This window comes from Perissodus microlepis, chromosome 7 (assembly GCF_051167445.1).
Source record: "Perissodus microlepis isolate ML-2025 ecotype Zambia chromosome 7, ASM5116744v1, whole genome shotgun sequence".
Taxonomy (NCBI): Eukaryota; Metazoa; Chordata; class Actinopteri; order Cichliformes; family Cichlidae; genus Perissodus; species Perissodus microlepis.
Genome location: NC_140467.1, coordinates 58,191,675 through 58,219,530, shown reverse-complemented (window position 1 = coordinate 58,219,530; position 27,856 = coordinate 58,191,675). Strand labels below are relative to the sequence as shown.

At 41.6% G+C, this 27,856-nt stretch overlaps 3 protein-coding genes across 3 annotated transcripts; 1 reads left to right on the top strand and 2 right to left on the bottom strand.

Annotated features, from left to right (window-relative positions):
• Positions 1-1,820: 1,820 nt before the first annotated feature.
• znf319b (zinc finger protein 319b) lies at positions 1,821-9,387 on the bottom strand. Its single transcript, XM_084936258.1, has 3 exons — positions 9,058-9,387; positions 7,456-7,601; positions 1,821-7,366 (listed from the first exon to the last, which is right to left on the bottom strand). The coding sequence occupies exons 2-3, from the start codon at positions 7,458-7,460 to the stop codon at positions 5,509-5,511; spliced, it is 1,863 nt and encodes a 620-aa protein (XP_084792384.1). The 5' UTR covers positions 7,461-7,601; positions 9,058-9,387; the 3' UTR covers positions 1,821-5,508.
• usb1 (U6 snRNA biogenesis 1) lies at positions 9,380-15,000 on the top strand. The gene is made up of 7 exons (XM_084936261.1): positions 9,380-10,062; positions 10,806-10,945; positions 11,039-11,222; positions 12,319-12,372; positions 12,964-13,069; positions 13,381-13,461; positions 14,681-15,000. Exons 1-7 carry the CDS (start codon positions 9,893-9,895, stop codon positions 14,786-14,788), a joined length of 843 nt encoding a protein of 280 aa, XP_084792387.1. The 5' UTR covers positions 9,380-9,892; the 3' UTR covers positions 14,789-15,000.
• Positions 15,001-15,464: 464 nt separating this feature from the next.
• On the bottom strand, positions 15,465-26,165 carry pla2g15 (phospholipase A2, group XV). Its single transcript, XM_084936259.1, has 7 exons — positions 25,828-26,165; positions 23,333-23,489; positions 22,047-22,165; positions 21,824-21,922; positions 20,576-20,800; positions 19,469-19,581; positions 15,465-17,635 (listed from the first exon to the last, which is right to left on the bottom strand). Exons 1-7 carry the CDS (start codon positions 25,964-25,966, stop codon positions 17,234-17,236), a joined length of 1,254 nt encoding a protein of 417 aa, XP_084792385.1. The 5' UTR covers positions 25,967-26,165; the 3' UTR covers positions 15,465-17,233.
• Positions 26,166-27,856: the final 1,691 nt, after the last annotated feature.

Below are 27,856 nucleotides of genomic sequence, written 5' to 3'. Positions count from 1 at the left end.
TAAAATTTTCACACTTTCACCCAGCAAAGCACAACCTTACTCAATTAGAATGTTCTCCAAAATGTGAAAACATTCTAGAAGAAAACCTTTAGGAAGCTTTTCCTGGAGGTTCCCTTAAGTTTGTTTTTTTTTTTTGTTTATTTTAAATAACCTTTAGGGAAACATCTGGGAACATTCTTGAAGGTCCCCTGGAGGTTCTACAAAAGCAACCTTCAGTTTTCAGATTGCCACCCTTGCTGTTCACTCTGTTTTAATGAAATTTGTCTCATATGAATTGGAGTTGTCTCAAGTATGAAATACAATTCATTGTTTCTATTTTACCTTTTGAGTTCAACTCTGGCCTTAAATTTGAACTTGGTAGCATGGATTTTCTTAAAGAATATACATATCTCACTATAGTATTTTGTAATAGTTCTACAATAATATTCTCAATTTTTTTGTTAATTAATGAGTAATAATAACAACAACCCTGCTATGCTTTCTGTGTTTCTTTCATGTAAGAAAGAAACATATTAGAACATGATTGAAAAAAAAAAATCAGCTATTTCAAACGTAATATTAAATAGTATTTTACAAATGAAGCCGAAAACGTCTGGTAAATTTCATATATTTTCATGGATGAATTCAATATTCATGAGACATATCAAGGCTTCTTTTGTTTTCATTTTAATTATTATTGATTGACAATCAGAAATTCAGTATTAATCAAAAAAGGATTCCTGATAGAGAAATATTCCAATTCTAAAGTGTGGTCACTTAGTACTTGGTTGGGGTTCCTTTACCATGAATTATTGCATCAGTGCAGTGTGGCATGGAGGCAATCTCTGCTGAGGTGTTACAGGTTACTTTGATATGAGCCTTCAGCTCATCTGTGTTTTTGGGTTGGGTGTTTCTCATTTTCTTCTGGACAATACTTCACGGAGTTTCTGTGGAGTTCAGGTGATGGTAAACTGGCTGGTCAATCAAGCACAGTAATAACATGGTCACCAAACTATTTGGTAGCAGTTTTGGCATTATGAGTAGAAGCTGAAAGGAAATTGCTGTCTCCATAAAGCTCTTAAGAAGATTTTACTGAATTTCTCTAAAAAGTCCTGGTAGACACTCTATTGACTTTGGAGTTGACCAACCACCAACAACACCACAAATGATCACACAGTGCAGGACATTCACATGGGACTTCACTACCGCTCTGTTCCTTCATCTGAGAGGAGGTCCACATCCAGATGTTGTTCTCCCTGGCCCAGGTAAGACGCCTCTGACGTCTCTGGTTCAGGAGTGTCTCCTACCATAATAGGGTAGAAGGTACATAATACCGTTAATATGCTTCTGTACAGCACTCTGCAAACAGCCAGCTGTTTCAGCAAATCGATGATCGTCATCTGGACAGCTGTCGAGTCAGCAGTTTTCCCCATGATTGAAGCTGCATGTGCTGAACTAAACTGAGAATTGTATAAAATTTGTAATGTCTGAATGGTAATTGAAATGAAATGGTCTAATAATCTGACATACTGGATTTCAGATTTTTATTTTAACTAAGAAAAACTGTTTTCAGATGGACGTATACAGGTTTTGACACAGTCGAAGGGCTTCTCGGTATCTAACGAGGTGAACGTGCGAATTCCAGGAAGGCTTTAGTTCCAAAATACTGATGGGCTTTGGGCTGTGGCTACAATGTAGCTTGCCATCACCAGTGTGTGGAATGTGTGTGTGAATGGGTGAATGACTGAATGTAGTGTAAAACACTTTGGGGTCCTTAGGGACTAAGTAAAGCACTATACAAATACAGGCCATTTACCAAATAACTTCATTAATCTTATAGATTTATAAATGGAAAAAAAGTTTTATTTGTTAGTGCCGTTTGTAATTGAATGCTACATACATACAGATAATCTTAGCATGAATGTACACGTACTGTATGTCGCCACAAAGTTTTTTTCTTTTCAAAGGTTTGTTTTCAACATCATTCACATGAACTACAGTACAATTTGGGAGGGAGGGGTTGGACAAAAAAAAAAGGGAAAAAAAGAAATAAGAAATGATATCGGAGGGAATGGCGCTGTGTGGAGGAAGGGCTTGGTGACACCGGTTCCCAAAGACAGAAACACAGGAACTAACACGGCAAGCATGCAGAGAGCAAGAGACACCAGGGTCTGACGGGGTTATTTATTGGAACTGAAAAGGAAACAGAAAACAACGGGTGGGTTAACTGGTGCCTTTACTGGCCTTTCACTGCAGGAGGGTAGGGGGTAATCATTTGTGCTTGTACAAAATGTTTTCCCCTGTTTGCTCATCAGATACGACAAATTTTTAAAAACCCACCCACCCCCCTTGATTTTGAAGATTTCCTCACTGTAACTTTTGGTCCGACCCAAACAGTACTCTACGACATAAAAAATGAACAAAAAAGAAATAAAATAATGCATCCAGGCAGCCAAGGTCAGGAGTACTAATCACTGTAACAGTGCTGCCTGGCTGACATTAGGTTAATCTTTGGCTTTGAACATACATTTGTACGTTGTTGTTATTGTTATTATTATTATTATTATTAATAATACACATAAGTGAGGTCCTTATTCTGCAACTTGAGCAACTATTTTCTATTATACACATCTAATAATGTGTCAGCACCGATCAACTAGTCCTTGCACACTTGCGTTTCTTGGCAAAATATGAACCCAGCCCCAGTGATTCCTGATGTGTGTGTGTGTCATAGTAATTCTGCATTTCCAAAGCTGTGGCACACCTACCCCAAGGCCCTGGTCTCTCCCTCCAGGAATACAGATATTCATATCAATTCAAATAACATTAATTTAAAAAAAAAAAAAAAAAACAAGAAACAAACAACTTACAGTACTTTTGTTTTTTAAACCTCAAATCCACCTTGTTCTGAACATCGTTCAATACCAGATTCATAAAAGTAAAAAAATAATTAATGATAATAATAATAATGATGATGGTGGATAGAAACAGAAAGGAGTAGATGAGGCAGAGAGGCACCGCGGCCCCACTTTTAAGGCGAAAACAAAAAGAAAAGAACTGCAAGCTAGAATTTAAAAAAATAAAGTTACTTCTGTCTCCTCAGTGTGTACTCGGTTCTTTTCAATACTGCACTCAAACCATGAATCGAGCATTCACGGCGTTCACAGCCAACATGTAAACTAACTGGTGTTCCAGGACCCTTTAGCACAACTACAATCTCATAGCTTTCAGAGGAGAGGAAGGAGCCAATCTCTCTGGTAATAAACCCACCCTGACAGACACGACGTCGTACGTAGCAGGACAAACAGATTTAACAGGTCTTTCAAACCGTGGAAATTATTCAACACATGCTGCAGGACAGTCCTGCAGAAACAGCTCTCACAAAGACCAGTACAGTTAGTAACAACAACAGTAATAACAAAGAAATAGAAAAAGGCAGGTTGGTTGAAACAATTCTACTACAATTCACTTCAGTCTGAATTTCCCTGTTTGACAGAACACCGTTTACATTCACGCATTCAGACTTATGTGCGGATTTCTCTTTGAGACTCCTCGCGACGCACTGGCACAGTCACTACATGGACTACAAAAATGAAAACGAAATACAAAACAAAAAAGAAAAAAGCATTTTTCATAACATTTCACGTGGTAAAAAGTAGCAAGAATACAAAAACAGCTCTTCAATACCTATTTTCATAAGAAAGACATTTCCGACTCATCTGGCTAAGCACACCCACACATCCAGAGTTATATACAGGATGAGGATGAGAGACTTTGACACTTAAATGCACAACAGCACTGACCTCTGCAGGAATAGTACATTAGTGTGAAATATATTTTTCTGTATTGAAGGATTAGAACAGCTAGAGCTTTTGCAGACTTAAATTTGGGCTGGCTGATTAGTCTACACACCACAGGGTGTAGCTTTATACTGTTCACACATAGAATTATTTAACCGTAGGACAACGCATTCCCAAATCCCTAATGCCGTTTCACTTCACATACACCGATCAGCCATAACATTAAAACTGCCAGCCTAATATTGCATTAGAGCCTCTCGTGGTGCCAAAAAAAGCTCTGACATTGGCAGCAGATCTTTGGGGGCCTGTGGTGCTTCTGTGGATTGAATTTGTTCCAACACACTGGGTCAACACCTTTGGCTGCTATGTTATTGCTAATTGGTGTAAAATGAGGCGTTCACTGGCCACTTCTTTAATAAGAAGAGTAAAAATAAAAATGGAGGTTAAGGATACCCAAAGCATTTCAGACCACTCTTTACCCAAAGATATTAAAGTGAGTGCATGCGTGTCTTGGAGGGCGGTATGGAAAGTCACACTTTGCAAACTTCTGATACTAAACAGTGACAGGCTGAGTCAGGAAGAGCAGGAAGCAGAGGAAAGATGTAGGGAATAATGAGAGGGAGAGAAACTGAAGGGAGGCCAAGAGCAATCATCACAAACCCATTGCAGACATGCAGTTTTTTCCGTTAAACTGACACCATCGAAATGAGTAAACTTCATGTAAATGAGCACTCGGGTCACTTTTATGTAAAAGTCGCAATGGCAGTCCTACAAGATCAGACCTCGTAAACTCTTAAGTATCAGTTTCGATACAGGACAAGTGGACACGTTAACTGAGATTACACACATGAGTTCCTGAATTCCTCAGTTCATTGTGTACAAAACATTTGATCTCTTTAAGTCAAATTCTAGTTTCTAGAATTATAGTTAAATAATTCCTCTGTGATGCTCTTCTGCTTTTTCAATTTCAGAAGAAACATCTCTCTGCTGCAGCGCACACAGAGAAAAGAATCTAAAGTCTGGAGTCAATACTGACGACACTCAAGCTTTTTTTCTCGAGGTATGAAAAGATTTTGCACGAGTACCATAGTAGGTCTGATGCATGTCTGAATGAGACCATGGGCGCCAATAACATAAATATGACCTATGCCTGAATGACAATCTGCTATCACCTTAATGGAATGCTTTGCATCCCATGTTTGAAAAGGGCTATAGTAGCAAGAGGGGAGAAGAAGAAGAAAAACAAGAGGACTCCACTTTAGTGGATACTAAAGGTTGCGACTCAGCCTGAATGATTTACTCAATACTCTTTTAAACATCCTACCAAACTGTTTTAAAAACAACAAATCCTGTCTTACTTTTTACCGACGTAACAGGGTTGCTTCTTATTCTGATTCTGCTCATTTCTGAGGGGAGGAAATTAGGGTGGATCTGCTAGATCAACCTGCAATATGGCACTTGTTCCTGGGAGTTACGTGGTTGTGGTAAGGGTTGGGTTTATTAAAATAAGGACCAGATTTAAGAAGAGACAAAAAAATGTTCAGTTTTTATGGAATGACAAGACTTGGAGTAACATTAACTGGGCGGATTAGCAGAGCAACAAAACCCCGATGTAGCACTGTTGGAATGAATACAACAATTCAGGACTCTCCTGAAAGTGTGGTTAACGTTAGGCTGAATAAATAGCCCAGAAGGGACAGACAAAAGTTCAAACTAAGAAGTCAAGGGTTTATATGCACTGGGGCACAGGGTAACCCCCTCCATCAGCTGTGTGCTGCACTGTGTGGTCCTGCAAGGAGCCCAAGTCACTGAAACGCTCTCCGCACCAAACACACTTGAACTGACCCTCTCTGGAGTGCGTGCTCTGGTGTTTGGTCAAGTGCTCGCGTTGTTTGAAGCCCTTATTGCAATGACCGCACTTGTACGGTTTTTCGCCTGTATGCACGCGTCGGTGTCGGTTCAGGTCCGAGGAGTACTTGAAACGTTTCTCACAGTCAGGGCACTTCAGTGGCTTTTCCCGCGATGGGTCGCAGCGATGCTGCACAAACTCTGAAGAGGACAGGAAGCGGCGGTCGCAGAGCGAGCACTTGAGGGGCTTCTCCTGGCAGTGCGAGTTTTGATGACGCTGTAACGTGGAACTCTTCTTGTAGCCTTTGCCGCAAACGTCACACTTGTATGGCTTGTCAGGCGAGTTGTTGGACGACTCCCCGCACTTGTGCCTGAGCAGCTCTCCTGACTGGCTGAACTCCTTCTGGCATGAGGCGCACTTGAACAAGTTGTCCATGCCGTGGACGTGCTGGTGGTAGAGGAGGTGAGAGGGCTGCATGAAGCCCTTGTCGCACAGATTGCATTTGAATGGGCGGTCTGTGGGGTCTTTATGAGTGCGGCTGTGGCGCACCAGTGCATACTGCTGCTTGAAACTCATCTGACACTCGTCACAGTGGAACGGACGCTCCTCTGAGTGTGTGCGCTCGTGCTGGCGAAGGTCAGATGGCCGCTTGAAACCCTTACCGCAGGTGGCACAGCGAAACGGCCGAGAACCCTGCGGGTGGCAAGGGTGGTGAAGGAGCTCTGAAGACTCTTTGAAGTGCAGTTCACATAAGTTGCATTTGAACAAGTGCTCACCCGAGTGCACGTACATGTGGCGCACCAAGTGGGAGCGGTGCTTGAAGCTCTTTTCACAGACAGCACACTTGAATGGACGTTCGTTGCTGTGTGTTCGCTGGTGGTGCTGCAGGTGTGACGACTGGCTGAAGGCTTTGTCGCACGTGTCACATTTGAAGGGCTTTTCCCCCGTGTGAACCCTCTCGTGCCGCGTGAGTTCTGAGAGGTGTTTGAAGCCTTTCTGGCACACGGAACATTTGTAGGGCCGGTCTCGGGCCGAGGGGAACGGCAGAATGGACGAGCTGCTGCTGGCTGACGCCCCATCACTGCTGGGCTGCTGGGAGCTGCTCGAGGAGTTCGGTGTAGCGCTGCCAGAAGAGCCAGGCCGGTAGGTCTTCTCACATATTGAACATTTCATTGGGTTGGTGCTGTTGTGCGATGTGTGGTGCTGGGCGAGAGAAGTGAGCAGGGAGAAGCCCATCTTACACACCCCGCACACAAACGGCTTCTGCTCCACCTGAACACACTGGTGCTCCAGCAAGTCTGTTGCCTGGTGGAAAATTTTCATGCACTGAGTGCACTGGAATGACCTGTCCTGAGTCACCATGCACTGATGTTCATGTGGGTTTGCCAGGTGGGAGATATCATGTCCACAAGCCCCACACTTGTGTCCTCCCTCTGTCCCAACCTGAAGGGACGTCTGCTGGGCCTGGGCAGGGTGCTGCTGCTGCTGACTGTGCTGCCCACCTACATGCTGCTGACTCCCACTGTGTTGCTGTCCATGCTGGCTCTGCTGTCCATGCTGCTGTAGCGACGTAGTGTCTGGCTGCAGTACGATACCATACACAGCACAGCCCAATGCGTTCTCAGCACCCGGAGGGATGGTGTGGACAACCTGAGGTGGTGCAACTGCATGCTGCTGCCAGGCTTCTGTCATGCGGGCTCGAGTGTAAGGATTGAGCTTGGCAGCTGGTGTGGCCCAACTGCAGGAAGAGAGGGAGAGCAACAGGTATTTCAAAGTACAAGCTAAAAGCTTCTGTGTTTGTGAAGGAGAAATGAAACATAAACTCACTCCATGTCTGCAGCTGGCACCGGAATGCAAAGGCTGCTTGGTGGAGATGCAGGTGAGAAAACAGCCAGGTGCCAAGATGACCAGGTGTGTGAAGAAGTAAAGGTAAATCAACTACTTTCACTTTATTCTTTGCCTTCAGGTGGTATCTGTATAAAAACAGAATTAAAGTGGGTTATAACAAACACTGCAACTGGCATTCAGTAATGATAATAATGTTTTTAAGCTAATGATTCCAGCCCTACACCCAGACTGAACAATCTGTTCAGTCTTTATATGTTTAACCAAAAATTTAAAGCCAGACCTACACCAGAAATGAGTACATCAGAGGGGCAGATAGGGTTGAGCAGTTTGGAGAGAGAAGTTAGAGGGGCAAGGCTGAGATGGTATGGACATATGCAGAGGAGAGATAGAGGATATACCGGGCATTGATGATGGAGCTGCAGGCAGGAGAAAAGGAAGACCTCAAGGGAGCTTCATGGATTTAGTGAAGGAAAACATGCAGAGTGTTGTTGTGACGGAGGAGGGTGAGATCGAGGCAAATGAAAGGGTGGAGGAGGAGGAGGAGGAGAAGGGCTCAAATATGAGACTTTACAGGTCTGCTTGAATTGGTTTTCATATTTAACAAGCGAGACATTTTTTATACCACTGTCCCAAATTACAGTTCCTGATTCTCTTTTATGGTAAGAAAAGCTGGAAAAATATCAGGCTTTTATCTTCAATAGTTTTTAGCCATTTGTGTTCAAACATTGCCTCAGATTTCAAAGTGTGAAAATCTTAAATTATTTGCTATATGAAGCTAAAACTTTACAGCAATCATTAGATATGTCCAAACTTTGGATCGTGAAATCCTTTGGCAAACTGTAGATGTTCGAGCAGAAAACGGGATGAGCTTTATGAGTCCATCTGTGATGGGGCAATATCTGCTCAGTAAAAACTGCTCATTTGCTTGTGTGAGCTTCTTGCACTAGGTTCGGCGATCACTGTAGATTTTAGAGAAGCAAAGCTTTTAATGTTAGGTTTAAAACAGGTGAATGACAGACTGTGCGGGTAACTACACGTGTGGGCACTTTCTCTCATTGCAGTCATCATTAGACCTTCACTTACATTCATTCTTCAAAAAGCATATATTCATGGAAATGCAAACGAGATCAGTGATACTGGTCAAGGTGAGGCCAGCGCAATTAGGCTGTAAACAGTGTGTTTGAAGATATGCAACGTCTATGAAAGCAGCAGCAAGTGAACTCATTAACATACAGACTTAGATCGCAAAGATTAGAGCCGGCTTTTATTTAAATGGTATAATAGTGGCGGTGAAGTCCCCTCCCCTCTCTATGTACGAAACTAAATGCCCAACGACTCACGGTAAAAAGTGGAAAGCAGCGTCTGCGCATCATAATGTTTCTCGTCTCCAGGCGAAGATCACTGTAACCAGGTTAGCTTAGCTACCTAGCCTAGCCACTTGCTAACGCATCCACAGGACCTTACGATGGAGAATAGCAGGCTAGTCACAGCAAAATAAGAGCCAGGTAGCAGCAACAGCGACACGCTAGTTATACGAGCCCTTCATGTAAACAACGATGGGAAAATGCCAGGTTTACATACCCGGAGTGTCCAGTCAAGCCTGCTGAGTATTCTCTGTATGATCGTAGGCTAGCTGTTCCCCATAAAAAGCGCTGGGTCCCTTCCTCACATCCGCAAAAAGGTGCTCGGATGCTCTCTTGTTCAAGCGCTGTGGCTTCGGGGGGGCGAAAAAAATGTGATTTGCGGCTCATTAAAACACGCGGAAATTCTCCCGCGATTTCACCATCAGCCCCGCAAACAGCATCATTTCACGTAAACGTGCGTCCGACTCCTAGGGCATCCTCGCGGCTCACGGAAAGATGTGCATTTTGTTAGAAGTTGCTAGCCTGGTATCGACTAGCTACTGAGCCTCTGCCCGCGCGCACGGGAACATGAATAAAGCATGAGTTAATTGGCATGCTCGCACGCACGCACACACACAAGTATAGAGCCCAGTGTGTGAAGGCTTTAATGTAAGATTTAGCAAAAAAAAGAAATTATCCCTGTTCCGTATCTATACTTTAAAGAATAGAAAAAAAAGGAAAAAAAATATTTTCTAAATGGCTCTTTTAAACTTGGTATATTTTGTTCCGAATAGCTCACACTGCATTAATACACATAAGATACACAGCTGATACAGTATATACACATTTTCTTTAATCCACAAACCATCGAAAGGGGAACTGATTTACAGCAGGCGTTATGTTACACCGGAACCTAATCTATGGTTACAACAGGTTGTTTATATCGGAAGTGAAGCGCAGAAGGCGCTGGAAGGCAGGCACCTTTCTTATGTGCATGGTTTAAAATGTTATATGAGCTCCCGTAAGTTGATCTCTTATTTTAAATAATGTGGCGGAATATCAGGTAGTTTAAAATGTTGGTTGGCTACAGCAGCAGCAGCTCGGAGGAGGACGGTGAGGCTGGCGGTGAAGCTGAAGGAGCGAAAAATCAGAGTGAAACTACCTGCCGAAAGTGCCAAGAGGAAGATGATGGTTTGCCAACGAGGAAGAAACACAAAACTGAGGAAGAGAGCCCCAAATCAAGGTGTGTCTCATGGCTGTGTAACCCTCTCTCGGGTGTTAGCGTTGGTGATATAGCTAAGCTACGGAAGACCAAACCTGCCCAAACTATAAATAAATATATAACAGAATAAAACAGTATAGGCAACGGGCAATCTATAAAATGTGAAGTAAAGGGAAAAATAAATAAATGTTATGTCAAACCTGTCCTATCCACCTGCCTCTTTGTTTGCCCCATGAGATCATAACCTGGTTTCCCTGCAACTTTCTCAAATTGAATAGTCATAAAAACTGAAGTTCTCGTCATTGGCACCAAACTAACCTAACTACATAAACTGTGAAGGTCAGTAATACCTATAGAAATCATAAACAGTGAACAAAAACCAAAAAGATTTCATAATTGAATACTATGAACTTTTTAAAATAATTACGTAACTGCTATTTTTCCACTTTTTACTTGTGAGGATTTGATGCTTTTCTTTGTCAAGCAAGATTTTCAGGTGTCTATCTTTGGATTTTTCACGCAAACAAAAGGTGAGAAAACATAACTCCATCTTTACAAGGCTGATACAAAATTTTCAGATAGAATAACTTAAAATGGAACAAATAATTGTTCAATCAAGCAATAACAAAAGTGACCGTTGAGTGAGAAATCCCGCGTTTCCCAGGACGCCCAGAATTCTTTACATCACAGCTGAGGAAAATATAAATTATATTAAAGCATGTTGGGTAAAAAGAATGACTCCATCCTGGCTGTGCTTTCTGCAGACTGCCTCTCCCTGGCTGTGTGTTGGCCATGTTTCCAGATGAGGTGGACTCACAGACTGAAGACAGCTCTCTTCATGGTGGACGCATCCGCTCCTTCAAGCATGAAAGAGGAAACTGGGCTAGCTACGTTTATTTCCCATGTAAGGCAGTCATTGTGTACAGCAAGCGACCGGTCAATGAAGATCACGTCTTGATTTCTCACCTTGTGCCTGCTTTGCTCTCTGTCTCCTCAGATCATCCTGAAGAGGAGTTTGGGGAGCTGTTGGATGGGATTCTCTCGGCAGCATGTGCCCGGGGTGTGGTTTTTACTGCGCAGGATGAGTTCCACCTCAGCCTGTCCCAGACAGTGGTGCTCAGACACCACTGGATCCAGCCGTTCACACAGAGCCTCAAGTCAAGTCTTACAGGCTGCAAAAGGTTGTTTTATGTTTTGTTTTTTTAATTTATTATAACAATATGGATTAATTATTTACTTCAGTGATGTCAAAAAGAGAGCTATATTTTTTTAATGTAGAGTCCAGCTCTGCTTTTTCTTAAAGCCTCATGTTTAGTTTTCGGCAAACTCTTAACTTTAAACCTTAACAAAACCCAGATGAATGACTTATTAAATAAGTTGAAAATATAATTTGTAGAGTCAAAAACATTTTGTGTACCACACTGTAAACATCTAGATTTGATCTCTGAAGTTGGGTATTTTAACGCGGGACTCAGTGGGTGTTGGCTTGCTTTTGTAGCCACCCTCAAGTGGCCATTGGAGGGACTGCAGCTTTTGGCATCTCTGTGTTGGCTTCATCCCCAAGAAGCTTTTGTGTGAATTTGATCACAGATGGTTAAAAAAAATAAAAATAAACATGGCCACACTTCTGTATAGGAGAAGTGAAGCCAGTGCGGAGTGCCTAAAAACCCGCATTCAATCTTTAGGCCACTAGATGGCGATAACTGTGGGGGGAAAAGACTCAGGTCCTTTAGAAGTGTATGGGAAAACAGACTTCTGTAAACACTTCCCTGCTGAGTTTATGGACTCAGTCACTCATTTTGGTTCAGATTGAGTAAGAAATTGTTGATTTTATAAATCTAGGTCAATCTATGTGTCAAATATAGGATTATCAGCTGTATTAAATAAGCCCACTCATGGGTTAATGATTTGTGACTGACAAATTTTTAGTCTAATAGCAGTTTGTTATGTTGGTGCTAATACGATAAAATGAACCTTGTTGTCATGGCACAGCTATAATATACTTAATTTTAATAAAAATCAGAAGTTTTATTGCATTTTCCCGGCTTCAAATGTCAAGCTTTCAAAGTGAGAAATTCTGGTATTGTGACAACACTAATGTAATGGTAAGTAAGGTGGCATTATTTTATAAGATGCAAAAGAGTTTTAACATTTAAAAATCTAAAATCACAAGACCAGATGGTAAAAAGAGGAAAAAATAAAGGAAACAGTGTGCAGAAAAATGCAGTTATCTATAACTCTGGTGACACTTATTCTGGTTGTATTGCTCATCGCCAGGTTCGTGTGCTCGGCAGGGAGACTGCGCGTGTACTCTAATGCAGAGAAAACGAGGTACAGTTGAGTTTTAAATCCGAACAGAAGTCAGACTGTAAGTATTTGGACCGTTACACAGCTTCAGCATATTCACACCTGCTCACTGACATGTGTACTGATAAAACATGCATGCTGAGCTTTGTTCGAGACAAAGCCACAAAATTGCACAGAAGCGCTTCCACGTGGTTCGGTGTTGATTGTGAGATCGTGTAGATTTTAGGATAAACGTTTAGATGTCTGTGAACGTTAGAAGTAAAGAGCTGACTGTGCAAGTAACAAAGATTAGATTGCGAAAGCAAATGTTTAAAGAAGCGTTCCTTCTAAACTTGAAGGTGGACAGACATCGATCCTGGACAGCTGAAAGTCAAAATATGTGACTTAGTTAGCGGCACTCTTGCTGCAGCTCACAGCTGCGTTCCTCAACAAGGAAATAAAAACCACCCCAGGTCAGCCAGCTAGGGGAAAACATAACATTTAGTATATCATCAAACTAGATGTGTAACTGTCCTCATACTTTACACATATTGTCATTGTTGCACAGACTGTTCAGATCTGCTGCCAAAAAGTATGCTGCTCCAGTTTCTGTGTGTGTGTGTGTTTTGCCTGCAGGACATTTCTGGGGATGGAAGTGTCAACTGGGCATGCTCAGTTGTTGGATCTGATCCGAGCTGTTGACAGGACGATGACAGAGTTTCGCCTGGAGACTTTCTACAAGGTCAGTTAAACACACAAACAAATCTGCAGCATTACCAGCTATTGTGTGATGATTTTGAATGTAGTAGAACTTGTAATGCCACATTAAATGCAGGATCCTGATTAGTGAGCGCGATGTTCTTCTATGTTGCACCGGCCTCTTCATTCTGATCGAAGGGCAGGCGTGGTGTTAAACACAGATACCAAGCAGAGACTTTAATATGACACATCAGAGAACAAACAGCAAATTTAAAAAAAAAAATCATTTTATCATCTCATCTTTAGAAAAAAAGCACTGAAAGAGGCTATAATGTTCCTTAATGTGTTTCATAGGATCCATCCTTCCACGTGAGTCTGGCCTGGTGTGTGGGAGACCAGACAGTGCAGATGGAGGAGTGCATGCAGGAGCTGCAGGTACTCGGACAACTTGTGATTTTTCCTAAATCCTAAATCCCAGCACTGACATCTGTTTGTATTATCTTTATATGATTTCTTTGTTCCTCCTAATTTGTTAGATCTTTGGTAGTTCTTTAGTTGATTTTAAGGGCCCAGACTGCTTGTCATAGCAAACCGAGTCCAGGTGAGATTAATAAACTCAGTATATCTCAGATAAGAAACACTCTGACTGAAATGTTTTTGAATTATTCTTAAAACTATGATAATAGTGGGTCACACATCAGTGCTGATATACCGTTTTCATTTCCTGTCTGTGAGAAATGGCACTTTATACCCAGACAGGGATATGAAAACCTGTAGTGGCCAAGCAGTAGTTACACAAAATCAGTTTCTCTTCATTTTTGTTACTTTATTGTCAGCTCGTTGTCTTTCACTGTAAAGGATCTGCTAAACAAGGATTGGTCAGCAGTCTGGCTTTTCACAGGTTATCAGTGAAGCTCGGATAAAACGAGGATTCACAGTTACTTATTGATAAGATAAAATTGGATGTGTAAAGTAAAGTGTAAAGTGTGTGTGTTAGTCCCCATAGGGAAATAGTTCCTCTGCATTTAACCCATTCACCCAGTGAAGCAGTGGGCAGCCACCAATGCAGCGCCCGGGGAGCAGTGTGTAGGGACGGTACCTTGCTCAGGGGTACCTCAGGGTAGCCGTTCAGTGGAGTCGAACCCCCGACCTTCTGATCATGGGGCCGCCACTCTACCTACTGAGCTATCCCTGCCCTATACTATAGTGTAATCCTGTATTTTAAATATGCTTCATTTAAACGGGGAAAATTTCAGTTATGTAGTGTAATTGTTTGAGCTGCCGTAATGCCACAGAGTTTTAGAGTTTTGGAAAATTAATCCAAACGTGTCCAAAGATCTGTGTGTCCTTGGTCATGTGTGAAATAAGTTGTTCTGGTATGTGCTTTAATATCAACATACAAATGAAAAGGTGTTACTTTAGTCAGCTGCTTCAGGCTTGATGAGAGGGGAGCTCAGAGAAACTCGGGTTGAAGAAAACCCGACAGCAAGCAGGTTTGGTTAACAGAATCCTGAGTTCTTTCTGGAGGAGAAGACCCAGAGTTTCCTTCATTTTGGAGTTATCAAACTCTGTTTTACAAAATTAGAGCACAGGTTCTTTAGCCCAGCTGCAGTAGATGTAACTGAATTTGTTTTATTTTTTTAACATGTTGTAGAGTCTAGTAGACGACCACGAAGACGGACCATTTGTGTTGAGGCTGGACTGCTCGGAGCTTCGCTGCAGGACGGGAAACAAGACTTTCCGCTTTCCTCTGGAATCCTAAAACATGAAGTAACTAATGGAGTAAAGCTGATGTTGTCTTTGCACAGATAGGAGGAAGACTCGTTACCTCAGCTCTGACTCCAGTGTTCACTGAATTGCTAACATTTTAAATGTCCTTTTAAAAACTCCTGAAACGCCCCAACGAACACAATCACAGCTAACTGCAAAAGTATTGAAATGTTTTATGTATTTAAATAAAGACGTTACTTCTTTTGTATTTTTCCATTACGTATGGGACAGTGGTGAGAGCGCTGAAGAATTATGGCATATGCATGACTGAATCGCTGAAGGGAAGTTGTGGATTTTGTCAGCATAGAAACCTCAAGTGTCACAGCTGTACGTTTTACCAGAACAGTGGAAGGAATTCAGCGACTGGTTTCACTCATATTCAAGAAGTTTAAATGCCAAAATCTAGATTTCACATATTGAATGAAGTCAAAGTGAAGTTCTCTTAAAGTTGAGCCTTTTTTTTATTTTATTTTAGCTCCCTGTTTTTGTACAACATTTTTGATTGGCTCCCCCTGGCAAACAGAAATATTGGGGCTTCCTGTGGTTAGAGCAAAGGTTGTGTGTGCCTGACTTGATCATATAATTCACATAGTCCTAATCTTCCTATACGACATCCATACATGGAGAAAATAAAACAGAGAGCTTTAGAGTAAGGTATACAAGAGGGATTCACTGCAAATATTTGAAAGAATTTAATGAATAGAAGGCAGCACGTGAGTAAGTAGATCATCTTGGTCTGGCCCGGTGAGGGGCAGCATGGCACAATACAGTCACGTCAGAACAGACTGTCCGATTTTGAACTTTTCACATCCACAAAAGAAAAATCCATCTCATGGTCTTGAGTCGTCCCCCGGTGGCTGTAATTAAGCTTCAGAGCATGAAATCTGGTGTCAAGAACTAATTTATTGAATCATTCTGTCCTGATATATACAAAAGTCTTAGGATTTATTAAAATCTTTGTCCTGAACAAACCATCTTAGCATTTCAAAAAAAGCATCAGCTCTTTAAATGATGGCATTCAGTGTGATCAGTAGCAGACACAGTAAGAAGGGGGCCCTCTTCCCCAGACTTGTCAGCCCAGGTTGGGCTCACCCTCTGAGAGAAACCCAAAACAGACCCTTTGATAGGTCTGCACAGAGTAAAGTTTAAACCCACAAATGTAAACAATCAGTTATGAAGTCAGTGTCATGTGTGTGAGACTCCTAGTGTTTGTCTGAGTAAACGAAGGTAAGACCTGAGAAAAAAAAAAAAAAAGTTTTATTCTAAGCCAAATCATGGCTTTTGCAAACCTAACCTGGAGCCTTCTTCCTGTTAAACAGGGATTTCTTCCTCTCCACTGTCATCCAATGCTTGCTCATCAAGGATTGTCTGATTATTGGACTTCTATTTTTCTGACTTTCCAGTGTGAAGTGCCTTGAGGTACCCACTGATCTGATACAGATAAATTTAAAGTTTAAACCAGAAATACTTCTAGCATTCGGCAGAAGTGCAACCTTTAAATGATAAGATAACCCCATACTAGCAGGATGGCAAGAGCAGCATGTGTCCTACGGGCCGGTGTCTAGACTGCACTGATTCTTCAGTTGACTTTCTGCCTTACATGCAGCCTCAAAGAGTTTTTTGATTGGTAAATCTGAGCTTTAGGGTAGCTTTTATGTTGCTTTGGCCACTTTATGAGTTTTGTAAGCCAAAAAAGTTGTCCTCATGAGACCCAATCGATAAGTTTCACTGATAAAACTCCTAGGTTTTACAAATTAAATCACTAATCAGTTAAAAAGATTAAAAACATTAAAGTCCATTTAGTAGATATAAACTCCATCTTATGACCAATAGTGTGTCATCTTCCCTCAGGAACAGTTTGAAGGCTTAAATCAGGGAAAGGAGAAGTCTTTAGTCCAAGAAGATATCAAATTCAACCATCTTTGAAACCTAAAAATCTGATGTGTATGAGTCTAATCTTTCAGCACGCACTTTTTGTAACATGAATCCTAACAACCAGCGATATACAGCTAAAATGAAATTTTGAAAAAAGGCAGGATTTATATTAAAAAAAAAATCAGCTGGAATGAAAAGGCTATAAATTCAGTATATGCTTTAACTAGTTACAATTTTACCACAATACAGTCAGAGTTCAGAAATCTCATTCAAGATCAAAACATCGCTCATTTTATTAAAGCACATGCAAGTCTACATGCAAAGAGTTTAACTCTTTGCATGTAGACTTTAGAGTAACAGCTATAAAAAAAAAAAAAAAAAAAAAAAAAAAAAAAAAAAATCAACCTGCATTTGTCCTAAACAACCGTAATGCTTTCCTTGAGCATTGTGGCATAAATGGGGAATATTTGGCAATCATTGTTCAGACAGGTGAGACGTCAGTTCCCGTCTTGCGCCGCGTGTCAGTGTAAGGCAAACAGAGCAGTCTGCCTGCCAGCCAGCATCACGGAGAAAACACCACTTTCTTAATATAGTCCACAGTTGTCACATTGAGCAGCATGTCAACGTGCTCATTTTGTGGAAGTTCGACCAACGTCACAGGCTGCTTCTGCTTTCCTATCCAGCGTTTGCACTGGAGGGCACTGTACAGGTTTACCGTCCCGTCCCCCTCGCCGGTCAACACTGTGGGCTCTACGTCTGGGAACTTTTCTGAGTACTGAAATGCTTCAGGAGTGGAAATGCCTACACCGTACAGACAGTGGACAGGCACGCCGGGGGGTGTGAAGTCAGCCACCAGCGATTCTGTGTCCTGCTGCATCATCCAGCCGTCCTCAAAATTGATGTCAGAGTAGAGGCGATGGTAGTCCTGCACAGTGTAGTTGGCGGTAGGTGTCTGCACAAAGACCTGGAGGTGGAAACACTTGATTTGGTTACCTCTGATGATCATATTCTGTTTGTGAGCCATCCCAGCTTAATGGTGCCAAAAGTGCAATAAAACCGCCAACAGTATTCCAATTTTTTGTTTTAATTTACCCCATCTTTGATCTGATACTCCCCACTTTCTCTTGGCTCGCTGTGCAAAAATGTACATAGAGAGGCTCCTGATGCGTATCTTGACAAATCCCTTCGCTTAATGTGGACTTATATTTATGTCTGCTTCATATTTATTCTTGGACTCTGCTCAAATACCTTTGCACATTTATATTTACACTGGTGCAACCCATCAGCTCATGAATGACCTGAAAAAAAGGCCTTTACCTCCTCTACCTTTAAACCAAAGGCTTTGTAGAGGTGCCATCATGTAATACCTCTGGGCACTTTTGAAGCATTATCTAAAGTAAAGTTATGTTCAGTGGTCACCAGTAGGGATGGGTATTGATAAGATTTTCACGATTCCGATTCCATTTTCGATTCTGTTTAACGATTCGATTCTTTATTGATTCTCTTATCGATTCTTTTTAAAAAAGGAGAACACTAAGGTCGATTAGCTTAGAACTTTGTTTTATATCTTCTCTTTGAACAAGATAGAAATTTAGGAGTAACATGGCCTTACAAACCCAACAGTGAGATCTTAAGAGATCCAGCCTACGGCTCTTCAATGGGGTGTCACAGGGTCCCCAGGAAAAAAAAAAAATGTAAATGTAAAATAATAAAATAAATATTCTTCTGTAGCAATAACAAAGTATAACATAAATTATTCTGTAGCAATTACACAAGAATATTCAGTAATGTTCCTGCCTACAATTAAACACATTCACTTACCGAAAATCATCTGCTGTGGCAAATGGGTTCAAGCCTTTGACCACAAACTTAGTCACTGCTCGGTGACATTCGTCTATCCTGGCCTGAAAGGAGACGCTACCGTTAGACTGCAGCGACAACTGCCAGTATCTGAGCCAGACTCTGTCTGTCTCTCTCATCACGGTCACCTAAATGCACAGTAATGGCAGGTTTTGTAATAAGGCAGATCGCGCTAACATAATATGCACTGTTGTTGATTATTTACCTGCCGCATTAACGGGAGAGGACGTGCAAACGTTACCGCTGCTGCTGGGTTGAGATTCACGAGTCCAGAGCGGAATTTAAAAACACGACATTCATTTAAGGTCATCGCGTGTTTTGTGAGCAAATGCTTTTGCATATTCGTAGTGTTTCCTCCGTTAAATGAAATATCTACTTTGCAAGTATTGCAAGTTGCCCTGTTGTCATCCGTTCTCGTAAAGTATGACCAAACTTTTGAGCGTTTAAGCCGCTTAGGCGCCGTATTTCCTGCCAGGTAAATGACGTTCCGCAACGTGGTGACGTCATTCGGGGCGACTGGAATCGATAAGGGAATCGTTTGCAAAAATGTCAAACAATTCCAAAGAATTGAAACAGTGGGAACCGGTTCTCAACAAGAACCGGTTTTCGATACCCATCCCTAGTCACCAGCACAAATAAGACACACTAGACTTTGGGTAGTGTGTATTGAAACAGAAACTGCTTTTCTGCTTCAGGCTGTGTGGCTTCCTCATACCAATACAATGGTGAAGCTGCCACAATGCTGCAGCAAACAGAAGTGTTTACTGGGTGGGTACAGACGTACAGCTCGGCATGAAGTGACAGCTTACTGTTCAACAGCTTTCTTAAATCTAAAACTACATCACCAACCATTGCTGTAAGGCTGCTCTAATGTGTCAGGAATAAGTTTATGTTGACATAGAAGGAAAAATTAATTCCCATTTAAACAAACACACACCTTATCTTTGGGCCAGGAGCGGACAAAGGGAAACAGCCAGTTGGTGGAGACAGCAGAACGTTGCTGGGAGCGAATCCTGAGCGGGCTGATCACTGGGATGCGGTTATTATCACCTAGAAAGTGGAACAGAAATAAAGGATGGAGAATTGAAAGATAGCTAAAGCTTTTGTTGAGTGGTGACTTAGAAACGGGAAGCATGTCCTGGCAAACACCTGATATATGCCGCAGTCCTCAGTCTCTTGGTCAGGATGCTCTTGCAGAAGATATTTTATTTCAAATATTTGTTGTCAGTTTCAGTTTTAGTTTGGTGAACATTTCTCGAGTAGGCTAGCGGAGAGCAAAAAGTGGAAGACTGCTGTCGCAGAGAATTTTAAATTCCTGTAAACTCCGGTGTGGATTTTAGATTTGGTCTGACATTAATAAACCAATACACTGGCCTGTAAAATTCAGTTGCAGCCTAATATCCTTTGTAAAACCAGACATTTATTTGACAAAAAATGTTTTAGTGTTTGAAGATTACACAAAGATGGACTTAACTAATATTTTTCTAGCTGATCATTGCATTTCCAAAAATGCAAAAAATTTCTAGATTAGCATGCAAAGATGTTATTCATCTTCATGTTCCACACGTTTTTAATTTGAAGACTGCATCTGCAATTAGAGAGAAACCAGTCAAACTACATTTTGCTGATGTAGTTTTGAGGGCCCTCAATTTGGTGCTCAGCTGGGATTCTCAGTCTGAATCTTTGGCCAATTAAAGCAGCAAATGTCTGATAATTGTGATTAAGATGCTACAGTTCAGCATTAATTATACATATGATATATTTTGCATAGAACTAACTATGAATGAGGTAAATGTTTAAACAACCTCTCTACGTTACATTAACTGGAGACGACTGATTTTACTCAGTTTTTACACTGTGAACCTCTGTTTTAATTTTATGCACAAATAAGCCAATTATGAGACTTTTTTTTTTTTTAAAGCATGTCTGATCCAAAAATGTTCTGTTCACAGTATTCTGGTGCCGAGGCACAGAGTTTGTGACTATGCCGGGCAGTCAACAACATGTATATCAGTACTTTTTTTTGTAATGGTTCGTCTCTTACCAGAGATGACCACACGTAAGGTCTTCACTACGCCGGCCCACGGCGCTCCGAGAGAGACGAAAGCCTTGATGTACCGATCTTTCCAAGCCTGTGGCTGCTGGTTGAGGAAGTACAGAGTGTACAGGTTGCCCATGCTGTGCGCGATGAGCACCACGGGCTCTCCAGCCTTCTCCACCATCTCTTCAATCATCTTTTGCAGCGCCAAGAAATAATCTTTATTCTCATCTGACGAAGACACGAGAGCCGATGATGACACACACAAAACGTTATGACATTCACGACTGTCAAACAAATAAAATTAGATGGCAAATCTTTAGTATGAGAAGAACACTCAAGAAAACCCAGTCAGCCCTCACTGTTTAATCAATTTTCTCACATCCATTTCTACACAAGTCTACTTTTTCAAGAGACAAAGCCATCATGGAAGACTTAAACCTTCCTTTTTATGCTCAGGGCATGAAAGCAGAAATGCAGTGCATGACAAATGTGTCAGCTGCTTTATAGCACGAACATGTTCTTCAAAATACTGGCTACTGTGCTTTATATGTCCTTCTGTTCCAGTCAAGAGATGCATGTCAAGAGTTATGCAATCACCTCATAAGACTAGTTCATTAGAAAACTAAGGAAAGTCCTGGCCAACCAAATATTGAGGAGTCACTCATGTGCTGCTGCAAAACAGCTTGCTGCATATAGATCTTTAATGCTTGTGTAATAAGCTAGTTGAAATATCACATGTCCAAGATACCACAGGTCATCACGCCTGAACAGCCTTGTTTCTAACAGACTGTGGACTGAAATACAAATGAGCTGGTGGTGGCTTCACTCCATTCTGGTACAGTTAGACTTAGAATATAAGAAGGCAGACTGCAGTTTCCAATTTGGAAATTCGAGAGCGCCAGTCGAGCTGAGGTGAATGCTTGGCCTGTTCTTATATCACAATGGGCAACAACAACAACAACAAAAGTGTCCTATGGAGGAAAGACAGAAATGAGGGATCTTTTTTAAAGACACCTGCTCAAAAATAAACAGTGGACGTCGGTTTGCATGACACGCTCACTTCAAGCACTTTGGGCATGGATGTAAAAGGAAATTTGACCCCGTTGGAGTAAAGCAGTTCTGGTAAATATATGAAATACACCTGTTACCCTCGTCAGTTTTGTGGTTTTTTATTTTTTTTATTTATTTAAATTTAAATATGCACCACTTCTGGCCATGTTTCCGCCTGGTTTTTCAAGTGTGGTAGCTTACTGGGCGCTTTCCTCCAATCATAGGGTGCTCCTCTGACATCATCATCTCTGGTGTAACCCCAGTCTACCAGTGCCTGCACTATACTGAAGAAATACATTCCTGCAACACACACACACACGAGAAAACATTAAGCATTAAATATGGTATCAGGGTAAATTTGATCAGCAACAAAATCTGGTCCCAGTGAGAGGACATCAGTTAAAAATGTGAGCATTTAACCCACCCACACTGCGTTTGCTTGGATCCAGGTACTCCACTGAGAAGGTCTTCCCAAACCCAGGGACGCGGATGTCCACACCTGGTGGGGAAGAGGTGGTGTGTGTGGTCTGGTTGTAGATCAGCCTGCACACACAAGTTTGCAATATTCAATTTATCTCAGTTCTGCATCTGTGGTCAACCAAAGACACACACACACGCACCCTTTACGAGGCAACAGAAACACTTCTCGTTTTAGGTCTCCGTTATTCCACCTTCTTGTTATTTATGTGTGACAACAACTTCCACATGTGCGGTTTGTAGATATACAACGCAGATGAAAGTAAAGATGTTTGGTATGAAAAGCAGAAATGAGCATCTGAGAACATGCCAAGCTTTAAATGCTATAGCTACATTTGGTCATGTTCCTTATTTGAGTGAAATCTGCCATTACATTGTACTATAGAGGCAACGAGTGGAGGTACCCTGCTGTAACCCGAACTAACATTTTACGTTGGGGTATTTCCAGTTAATAATTCTGTTATGTGTCTGTAGGACTGACTCCTTCAGCAGTTTCCATCCCTTTGTGGAAATGTGGGTAAATAAGGAGTTTTCCAACAAAACTGAAATGACAGTAAGTGAAGATCACTAACAACATTGGCAAATATAAGCACTTCTTTTCCAGGGATCTCTACAGCAGAGATGCAAAGTGGTATTGGCATGATCTGAAGCCACAGAGCCACAATAATGGGATACAATCACCCCTTGAAAACCTGGTAAAGCTGCAGTACAAATGTGCTGCTTGCAGAAAATCATTCAGTCACGTGAGAACCGATCTATTCCCATTGCTTTGATTTCAAAATAAAAGCTCATACTTTGTGAAAATAAATTCCAGCGCAAAGAAAGTCAGGTTAAAATTCCCATGATCGATTTAGTCAACCCAGATTAGTCAATCCGAGTCCAAAGTAGGACTAGAGTAAGAATTTGTCTTATACGTCTCTCTCCAGATGTTTTACTTTATCATTCTTATAACTGCACTAAAGTACAGGTTTACTCAATTCCTGATATTTTTGAGCAGATTGCACTTTGTTATCCTCTAGACCTTGTTGATAAAGGGGAGGACTATCTTATCCAGGTATTGGCACCTCAGCATTTCTCCACCAAAAAAACAGCACATTAAGATTTTATATTTTTTACAATCAATGAAGACTAGTAATTTAAAAAGGTGCAACTTGGTTAATGGTAATTAATTCAGCGACTGACAAACAGCACTTTTCTCTTCTTCACGTGACAAATTCAGGCACCGACACCCACCTAATGTTGTCTATCCAGCAATCTATGGCTACAGGCACCAGCAGCTCCAGGTTGAGCCACAGTGTGAAGTATGTGTCAGTCTTCTTGTAGCAGATGTAATGGACCACAGTGGGTTTGTCCAGCATCGCCTCCAGCTGGTTTCCCAGATCTCCTGGAACTGCAACGAGCAACATTAGCAATGATTCACTTATCAGGGACATTGATCAGCACTTAGCCTTTAGACTATTAACATGCACTTATGTAACCATATAGAAGCTGTGCAAATTACTCTAAATCCCAAGAAGCCAGTGGAGGAGTGGATGAACTGCAGAAATTTAATCTGGCATTAGGCATCAGTTAGGAAGCCATGAATCCAGCAGAGTAGTCAGTCTCATCATGCATGCAGCACATCTGACTGTACAATCATTTTAAAAACATGCTTTAGACATTCAGCTGCAATTCAGCCTTTGGTCTGAAGCAGTTGAGGAGTTTGTATTACTGTTCCCATACTCCAAAAACCTTCCCAGAACTTCCCCAGTGACACTTTAATCAAAACTATAGGTGGACACCATGTGAACTGTACTTTTATTTTAGTCCATGAAGTAGAATACAAATAAATCCTTTAAAGACTTCTGTCAAAGGGACGCTCAGTCTCCGCACACAGGTTCCACACGGGTGGACGTTAAGGGGGAAAACTGCAGTTTGTGTGAAGCAAGCCACAACTGACCAAGGCGGATGACCCACTGGTTAAATAAATGAGGAAAAATAAAATCTAAAAACAGAGTTGCAAAAAAAACAAAAAAACAAAAACAACTCATGGCTTCAGCCAGATGTCAGCAGCTGTCATGTAGGACACATGATCTGTCAGGAGAAGTCCCCAAAAAACCAATATGGTGCTTGCAGTAAGTGATTTTGTAAACCACACAGAAACTGGGACTACTTCAAATTAGCACAGAATCTGAATCAGAAACAGCAAAGCTGAGTGATTGTGTGAGACTGTAATATGTATCAAGAAGGAAGCAAAAATTCCCTTCTGACAAAAATCCGAACAAGAACTACTGGGGCGCCAGAGGCTGCAGATACAGATGTGTCTTGAAAATCACTCGTCCTTGGGATCATCATCAGCTCATGATGGCATGGCCGGCCTCTGGAGGAGTCAACTCCCAGTTTCCTCCGATAGTGTGGGGCTCTTGCCCCTTGGCATCAGGGCGAGGAGGGTGGAACAAATGGCCCGGGTCTCCTGGGCCTCTCTGCCTCTGGCATTGTGGCTTTTTCTCTTCCTCATAAAATGAGTTTCGTGACACTCACACGATCATATCTATTTTTATTTTTCCCCTTCTCTCTTTCAAGTGCCGTTTGTGTTTTTAAATCAAAAATGCAGCAGTTGGCGCTTTGTCCCTTATCCTCATCTTTCTCCTTTTTCCACTACGCTCTTTTTTTCCTTTCTAATATACTCCTACCTGTCTGTCAGCTATGGCATTTTTAATGCCGGACATAGTACTTGTAATGTGTACAGATGTAATTATAACTCTTAACAAGCTATGCTATATTCAGAAGTCAGGGAAGGTTTCAGCTGAATAAAACACAAGTCACTACACCTGTGCTTTCCATTCTGTATAAAAAAAAAAAAAGTCTACAGTACAGCCAAACAAGTATAAAACATGAAATGAAAAATGAGATTTTGAAGTAAAACCCATTTCGTTTTTTATTCTTATTTATTTTAAAGTCACTCCTAAAGGTTACATGGCCCAGAAAGGTGTGAGGAGAGACTCCCTCAGCGTCTGGAGGAGCTGATTGGCTGTTGAGCTGAAGAGTCGCGTTCTGTCATATGACCTGATGACTGAGCTGTAAACAATTACCCTTTAACACAGGCACAGACACAGCTGGCAGGTTGAAATCTTTCCTCAAATAACGTTAATCAGTCAGTCTTGTCCACAGCAGTACAGCTATATGTCTTTTTTTGTTTTCAGATAGATGAAGATAGCCGCTTTCTTATTTCTTATGCAAATCGAACCAACCCTCGTTCAAGAATCCAACAATTTAAGGACGCCTCACTTGAAAGCAAATTTTAACTCTGCATTTATTGTGGGAACGTGTTTTAGAGTTTATTTTGATACAGCACGGCTAAAATAATGAAACATCATATTATCTGATCATAAGAGAGTCTTGAACACCGAGATGCACACACGAGGATTTCTGTTTTGGCAGCTGATGACAACCACAACAACAGGCCAAACATTTACAAAAGTTCAAAATGAATTGACTTATGTGTAATATGTTGTAGCCGAATTGAAGACTTGCCAAGTAGTAATATGATAAATACAGAATTATTTTTAAGTTAACATGATGGCTGATAAACATCAGGAGAACTTAAATTTGACCCCCTTTAAATGGAGTTTGGTCTCCTTTCGAAATCGCCAGCTGCCGATTAGCTAACTGACGGACGACAGCAAGTTGTGCAACTATTTGGCAACAGAAGACAAACTAAGGAATAAATTGATGAAGGAAACACTTACTGAGGACGACCGGGGGTTTTGGGGATGGACGAGGCTTTTCGCCGAGACATTTCCCCGCCGGTTTCTCGGAGCTGGGTGCCGACAACAGCATTAATAAAAGCCCGACACAGAAGGCAGTTACCCGGTGCCAACCCGCCATGACTCCTGATATCTCATAGCCTGAAGAGCATAATACCTCCGCGGCGTGTGGAGCCGGCTGCCGTTTTTCTGTTAAAGCCCACAGCTGCGAGTAAACTACCTCTGTGGACGATCACTCAACGGGAACGATCACGAGTTCCGGATTTTAAGAGCACACGGTGTCCTGCGAAAAACAGTTACGCCTTTAAGAAAGTGCCCCTCCTGCCATCCTCAGGAGGGGTAGGAGGAGTCACCTCTTTCAAAGTAAAAGCTTCCACTGTTCTGCAAGCTTCTTATTTCTGATAGGCCTACAAGTAGAGGAAATAATAATATTAATATCAATATATTAATTGTACCGTTTGGATGATTATTTACCTTAAACTATACGCTACTAAAAAGTGTCCCCTCTTTCTATCCATATAATCCATATAATCCATCCTCTCTTTTCTACCATAATGTGTTTTATTTAGCAAATACATTAAAAAAAAACTTACTCATGAAAATAAAGATCTTTCTCCTTAACAAGTCAGTCCAACTCCAACCTCTTAGATCACGTGGTTGTACCTGTCAGTTATTCAAATTAGCTGAGGTTTTGAAAGCCTATGTTTTATGCCAGCGGTCCCCAACCTTTTTTGCGCCACGGACCGGTTTATGCCCGACAATATTTTCACGGACCGGCCTTTAAGGTGTCGCGGATAAATACAACAAAATAAAACTAGTACCGGTACCGAAAAAAAGAAGATTTATTCATAACACACGTGAAAAGACCCAGGAAAACCGAGTTAACGATCAAAACGATAACAAAATAACGCTGAAAACCGATAAAAACCCTGAAAACTATACATTTCACGCCTGAGCCTCAACTCTCGCGGCCCGGTACCAAACGACTCACGGACCGATACCGGTCCGAGGCCCGGGGGTTGGCTGTTTTATGCCACAATAAGTGGCGCTGTTGTTTCTCTCGTCTTCCAGGTGTAGAGCTTCCAACTATTGGCCCATTCAAACTTAATTGGCATACATCTATTAGCTGATCTGGGCGCAGTAAGCCAATTACAAAAGGGCAGCTCCCTGGCCAGCTGAGGCTGCTTCTGACTCTCTGTGACTTAGTAGATTTTGTGTGTGAATAGAATGGTTGTGTTAGGAGGTTGGACAGGTAAGCTTGGGGGTACCCTGTAGATATGTAACAGAGCAACAGTTATTAGAAACACTAGGTTGTGTGGTTGATACCTCTCTTGTGAAGATATGCATAGCTTATTTGAGAGTTTAAAAATGTGTTAGGTAGGATGTAGAATTATTGTACAGGGAGTGCAGAATTATTAGGCAAATGAGTATTTTGTCCACATCATCCTCTTCATGCATGTTGTCTTACTCCAAGCTGTATAGGCTCGAAAGCCTACTACCAATTAAGCATATTAGGTGATGTGCATCTCTGTAATGAGAAGGGGTGTGGTCTAATGACATCAACACCCTATATCAGGTGTGCATAATTATTAGGCAACGTCCTTTCCTTTGGCAAAATGGGTCAAAAGAAGGACTTGACAGGCTCAGAAAAGTCAAAAATAGTGAGATATCTTGCAGAGAGATGCAGCAGTCTCAAAATTGCAAAGCTTGTGAAGCGTGATCATCGAACAATCAAGCGTTTCATTCAAAATAGTCAACAGGGTCGCAAGAAGCGTGTGGAAAAACCAAGGCGCAAAATAACTGCCCATGAACTGAGAAAAGTCAAGCGTGCAGCTGCCAAGATGCCACTTGCCACCAGTTTGGCCATATTTCAGAGCTGCAACATCACTGGAGTGCCCAAAAGCGCAAGGTGTGCAATACTCAGAGACATGGCCAAGGTAAGAAAGGCTGAAAGATGACCACCACTGAACAAGACACACAAGCTGAAACGTCAAGACTGGGCCAAGAGATA

Bases quoted from the DNA above. Each gene is read 5' to 3' on its own strand.
- pla2g15 (XM_084936259.1), bottom strand. From the start codon at position 25,966: ATGGCGGGTTGGCACCGGGTAACTGCCTTCTGTGTCGGGCTTTTATTA. The intron at 22,166-23,332 runs GTGGGTGTCGGT...TTGTGTGTGCAG, and splicing joins TGCTGGATAGACAACATTAG to GCTGATCTACAACCAGACCA. The intron at 17,636-19,468 runs GTGTGTGTTTGT...TTCCACCTCCAG, and splicing joins GCTCCTGGCCCAAAGATAAG to GTCTTTGTGCAGACACCTAC.
- usb1 (XM_084936261.1), top strand. From the start codon at position 9,893: ATGTTGGTTGGCTACAGCAGCAGCAGCTCGGAGGAGGACGGTGAGGCT. The intron at 10,946-11,038 runs GTAAGGCAGTCA...CTGTCTCCTCAG, and splicing joins TAGCTACGTTTATTTCCCAT to ATCATCCTGAAGAGGAGTTT. The intron at 12,373-12,963 runs GTACAGTTGAGT...TTTTGCCTGCAG, and splicing joins TCTAATGCAGAGAAAACGAG to GACATTTCTGGGGATGGAAG.